This window comes from Etheostoma cragini, chromosome 18 (assembly GCF_013103735.1).
Source record: "Etheostoma cragini isolate CJK2018 chromosome 18, CSU_Ecrag_1.0, whole genome shotgun sequence".
NCBI lineage: Eukaryota > Metazoa > Chordata > Actinopteri > Perciformes > Percidae > Etheostoma > Etheostoma cragini.
The window spans coordinates 2,458,446-2,464,445 of NC_048424.1; the positions used below are offsets into that span (position 1 = coordinate 2,458,446).

General features: G+C 45.3%; 1 protein-coding gene across 4 annotated transcripts in view; it reads left to right on the forward strand.

The window, feature by feature from the left end:
* Positions 1–6,000, forward strand: part of hivep2a (HIVEP zinc finger 2a) — a 98,216-nt gene that overhangs the window by 88,763 nt on the left and 3,453 nt on the right. For all 4 annotated transcript variants that reach the window (XM_034899323.1, XM_034899325.1, XM_034899324.1 and 1 more), the window contains 3 exons: positions 1,111–1,212; positions 4,161–5,016; positions 5,172–5,271. In XM_034899323.1, coding sequence (XP_034755214.1) covers positions 1,111–1,212; positions 4,161–5,016; positions 5,172–5,271 — 1,058 coding nt within the window. The remainder of the gene's footprint in view (positions 1–1,110; positions 1,213–4,160; positions 5,017–5,171; positions 5,272–6,000) is intronic.

The following is a 6,000-nucleotide window of genomic DNA, read 5'->3' on the forward strand; positions in this document are numbered from 1 at the left end:
TTTGAATCACATATTTTTTGGGTGTATGCAGCTTTTTTAAGCAGATTTATAATCGGAAAACTCAACATTGGAGATGGAAAATGGTAGTTCTGATTTTTCAGGGGTTGTGTCACTTACTTATCCATAGTCCGTTACCTTATTAGGGGTTCAAAATTAAAACACACAAACTAACCGATGGAGAGGGCGGCAGAGCCCCAACTTCTGTGTTCTGCAAGGTAAAATCACAATGGTGAAAGAAGTCTGGTGGCTTTGAAAAGAGCGATAAAACGATTTAATTTCCCGTCCTAACCGGCTGTCTGACAGCAAGGGAAAGCGCTGAAATTACTCTAAATATAGCGTACACACTTTAGGACTGAAGGAATTATTTTAATTCATTCATTCATTAATTCATTAGTTGTTTGGTCTCCAAAATGTCAAAGAATTTGTGAAATAAAAAGTAGATCAGTGTTTCCCAAGAAACCAAACAAAATCACTCAATCGGTTAATCCATCTTAACCATCAAAATATTTGCCATTTATTTACAAAGTTAGTTCAATATTGTTGTAATCTTTATCAGGACATTGACTCCTGACTGCTTCTCCAACATGGGGCGTGCCGACCGCCCTCTGCTGTAGCTAACAAACTGATAAAAGCACTTTAAAACATCCAAACTATCCCTTTAACTGCAGAATGAAATCCCTGAGGGGTTAAATGTTGAGTGATAAAACATGCAGAGAGACTTTGTGTCTGTCGCTGTGGAACCTCCCTCACATCAGATGCTGACTCGCTGACATCCCAGCCGTAATAACCAGCTTTTATCTGCCCGTTAGCTTTCCTCAACGCTTACCAAGGGGTCAGACCAAGTTGAGTCATTTTGTCATTAAATTGCATTATGTATGAATTATATATAATTTGTAAAATTGTAATATTGTGGTCTTCTTCCACCGCTTCTATTTCCATTTCACCCCCTTTCTTTGTAACAGCCAAACAAGCTCTGGTTTCCAGTAGATGGGTCTTTAATATGGTGTGTGTGTGTGTGTGTGTGTGTGTGTGTGTGTGTGTGTGTGTGTGTGTGTGTGTGTGTGTGTGTGTGTGTGTGTGTGCGCGCGTCTGCATGCTTGTGTTTTGTAGGAAACCTGACGAAGCACATGAAGTCTAAGGCTCACATGAAAAAGTGTCTGGAGTTGGGAGTCTCCATGTCTTCTGTTGAGGACAACGAGGTGGAGGAAGGAGGTAGGAAACACACACACACACACACACACACAAACACACAAGCGACTTTGGGTTACGTCCCAGGTTGTCAAATTGCACCCACGTTTCCTTCACTTGCTATATTTGCAATTTTCCGGCACTGTGTCATTTTCAAAGCTTCCTTTTGGACGCATGCTTACGGTCTGCCACCTGGTCGCTAGGTTTTTATAGAGGCTGATGCTTAAAGAAACGTCCCGAACGCAGCAAAATAAAAAACATCCAGGCAGAGGGCAGAGTCCCTGCACGCACAGACATCCCTAGATACTTGTAGTGGTGATTGAGCAGGATTATACATTGGCTACGTCTTAGGTCGTTTCCTTCCCTTGCTTATCTCATGCGAGGAGTGAGGGAGACGTCCTTTCCTCTGAGGCATCACTTGAATTTGCCGTGTTTCCGGGCGGAGTCAGCAACGGCTTTTGGCTGCACGGCTTCCAGGAAGGCTGCTCCTGTGTATCCTCACTCATAGCCCTCAATCCTCCTCTTGTGTATCCTCACTCATAGCCCTTAATCCTCCACTTGTGGATCCTCGCTCATAGCCCTTAATCCTCCTCTTGTGGATCCTCGCTCATAGCCCTCAATCCTCCTCTTGTGTATCCTCGCTCATAGCCCTTAATCCTCCTGTTGTGGGTCCTCGCTCTTAGCCCTTAATCCTCCGTCCTCCATCCTCTCTCCTCCATCCCCGCTGCACCATACCCGGGGCAGAAACAAGAGCTTTGAGACGGGCTAGAACAACGTCCGGTTCAAGCGAATAGCTATCAAATAAGAGACTGGGGAAGCAGCCTAGAACACAACCTTACACACACCCTCAAACACACATAACACGCGCGCACACAAACACACACAAACACACTCACGCCCTCTAGGAACTGCAGGGACATCCTGCTGCTTGGGTTAGTTGTAAAGGGACAATTAGTGTAATACAAAGCAACCTGAGCTAAACCTGACAGCCAGGACTCATGTAAAAAGACCACAGTCCACACGTAAGCTGCTGAAAAAATAAAAATAAAACACTTTCTTCCATCATTTGTTTGGAGTCTTTTATTAGATTATTATAATATCCCCATTAAACAATTTTAAAGCTACACTTTTATTTTCCGTCAGTTGCTCAGAAATCGCAACGCATGTTTGCTGTTCATCCCCCCGACTGGGTTCCCGAATTCAAGCCAAGTCCACTGTCCCACTAGTCAGCTGATAGGATCCAAATATTCTCATATTAAAACTGTGAATACAAATAAATGCAGAAAAATTGACGTAGGACAAGATCTTAATTACAGATAGTTTGTTACTATGATACTCCCATCATTATAATATAATCTTTATAAAAGTGATTTTAAAAATCTTTAAGTTGTGACTTTTTTTAATCCAGTTTTACCTTTTTTATTTCACCCTTACCACTCCATGTTCTTGTTGCAGCTGCATTGAAATATTCTAAATATCTTATTCATCATTTTATATTTGGTGTCTTTGGAAACCGGAGATCATGCTTGTGCGACCAGACGGGGTAAACGGCAAATATGACCCATAAATGATGTGCATATCATTGGTAATTGAGCTAAAGTAAACCTCAATTAACTCATTTTACATAAATGGTTATTTCTGTATTGATTTAAAGGCCTATTAATGTGGTGGGTCCACCAGACCCGGGAACATTGGCCGTGTAACAAAAATATGAACACTGCACACGGGTTAAGTTGACCCAGAGTGAGCAATTGTGTTTGTGTGTGTTGGCTCCGCATTTAATCGGGACACGAACCCACACACATGCAGCGTTTCTCAAAAAGAGAGAGTTTCAGAAAGTCGTTCAGCGAGTCGCTGAGACATAAACATGTGTGGTTTGTGGAAAAAAACCTGTTGTATATAAGAGCCTAACTGGAAAAGTAGTCCAGTGTTAGTAGATCTGATTTGCACTCATGGCGCTCGGCTAAATACAATTTATAAAACCCGGCTTCTGCTTCTCTTCCAGAAAAAGCAGATCAGATTTATGGAGAAAAAGTGTGGAGGAGAAAATATAAATCATGTCAACGTTTTTTAGATTTTTAGATTCTTTGTGACGAACGATCTGAAGAACTGTATCTTCATCCCCTCTGACTCTGCACTGCAAAAGAGTTACAACAACAAACCGTCTTTTTTTATTCCCATAATTCCCCTTTTTGTCAGTTATCAGCCAATCAGCTACACTGTATAAGAAAGTCAGACCCACAGTGATGGTTGGTCCCCTGCCAACAGTAACTCTGCAGCTACTGTACAGACAGACCGCGCCAGCATCTGGCTGCAGTCCATCCTGCAGAAAAACTCCAATCACTTTGTTTTATTGTGTTTTCAGTTTTATTGGTTTGAGCTGCTGGGAATGTGGTTTGGTTTCGCCTTGAAACTCTTTCTGTTACCACATACCAATAAAAACTCTCTCTCGCTCTCCATTTATCTTTCTCTTCTTTTGTTTGTTGTTCGCTTCCTTTTCTCCCTCGTCCACTTCGTCTGCTTTCTCTTTTCCTCCCCATTTACTTTTGTACTACTTTTGCACCCTCTGCTTGCCTTTCTTCTTCTTCTCTCGATACCTCTATCTTCTTTTTTCCTCTTCGTTCTCTCCTTCCTCTATTTTCACATGTACCTTTTCATCTTCTTACCTTCTTCTCTCTTCTCTGCATCTTCAACTCCCTCTTTTTTCTCTTCTTCCTGTCCCAATTCCTCTATTTCATCTTTTCCTCGGCTACTTCCTCATCTGTTTTATAATTTCCTCCTTCCTCTTCCTTTCGTCTTCTATCCCACTCTATCTATTTTCCCTGTTTCCTCTTCTTATTCTTCCACTATTCCTCCTCTTCCTTGTCTTTTTCCTCCCTACATCCTCTTTATTCCTATTCTTTTTTGTTATGTGCTTCTCTTGTTTCTCTTCTGTTTAATTTTTCTCTTTTCCTTTTCTCCTCCTTTCACAGAAATCGGAGAGGAAGGCCAGAGGTCTGAGAAGATGTCCCGAGGCGCCATGGCGGAGCACCAGTTCTCAGACGCCGACGACTCCGATGGCGGCGATGACGACGGCGACGAGGTGGACGATGACGACGACGAAGAGGACGACTACGACGGCGACTCCACGCCGAAGACGCGCTCGCGCTCCACCAGCCCGCAGCCGTACAGCCTGCCCGCCGTGTCCATCACGGCCGTGGCGTCCTCCCACCCCACGCCACACCTCTCTCATCCGTCGCCATCGGACCTCCTGGGCAACACCCACAAGCCCCCGCTGTTTGGCTACTTCACCACCGTGCCGAGCATCCAGATCACGCCACAGGCTCCGCCCGGCGACCACGGCCAGGAGGAGTACCAGCGAGGCCTGCAGCGGGCGCTGGGCAGCCGGCTGCTGGCTCCGCCCTCCTCCTCCTCCTCCATGGATGAAGACCTCCCAGACATCTCCTCGCCCTCCTCCTGCCTGTCCTCGCCCGGGCCGGATCACTCCGGCTGCCCGTCCCCGATCTCCCCTTCCTCCTCACCCTCAGCGCGTCGATACCTCTCCCCACGCCGGGACCTCTCGCCCCGCGCCGGACACCTGTCCCCCCGGCGGGACATCTCTCCTCTGCGTCACATCTCCCCCAAGAGGGACCTGGGAGGAGGGTGCGTTTACAGGCGAGACCTCTCCCCCCGGAGGGGACACCACTCGCTGCTTTCGCCCCTCTCTCGGCCCACGTCTCCAGCAGGAAGAGACTTCAAGCGTGACATTTCGCCGCGAGGCCGCCACCGGGGCATTATCCGGCCGGTTTCTCCTCGCCGAGGGCTCCACCAACACCTCCACCACCAAAGGTGAGTCCAGGGAAAAAAACATGATACCACATGATATAACACAGAATAAAGAGCACATTTCAAAGGAAAGTCTGCAGCAATACATAAAAACTAGAGGAATAATGTAACGATGTGTTCTTAAGTTAAAGATTAAATGGGATATTTCTACTTTCCAGCCAGCAGAGTGGATCGCGGAGTCTCAGGCCGGCTCACCAGGCCGGGGTGCTGGGTCCGGCAGAGCCGGGACGTCGCAGAACCAGCACAGAGATGGAGATGGTAAGAGTCCATAAAACTCCCAAATAAGAGACTCTATAGTAAAGTCTAAATGACTTAAATCACTATATAGATGACTCTTTATTGTACTCATAGGTTTTCTCCACAACCTTTTTCTTTTTTGGGTCATGTACTTTAATGTAAGGTTTTGTTAAATACTGTTTATTTAAATATATTTAAAGTAACACCAGGCAACTCAAGTGACAGCATGAGATCAACTAACTTACACTTGCATTTTGGGAAGACTTTATTACCCTGTTTATGTCACAGATAGGAGCGGCAGATAATGTCTCTCTGAATAGAGCACTAACTTGCTACTGTTTAAATTTTACATTTTGCTTATAAATTTCAATTTGTCACTTGCTTTTATGAAGCCTGGGAGCAGAGCGTGGGGATGAACCTTCAGCGTCTTTGTGACAACAAGTCCTCCAAACCATGTGACGATATAAGTTCTTTATTCCTCCCCTCGGACACGCCCAACAGGAGCGATTTCAGTCCTCATATCTAAACCCGAGAGGTTAATGGTTGCTGTTTTAAACACTTTGCTAACGTTGGGAAAGAGTCTCAGTTTAGTTAGGTTTAGGCACAAAACTACTTGGTTAAGTTTAGACAAAGATCTTGGTTTGGATTAAAATCACCTAAGTGGTTAGGGTTGGGGTTTAGGGCAAGGGGTTAGATTTGAGGAGTTAGAGTAAGGGGGTTACGGTAAGGGGTTGGAGTTGGGGGGTTAGA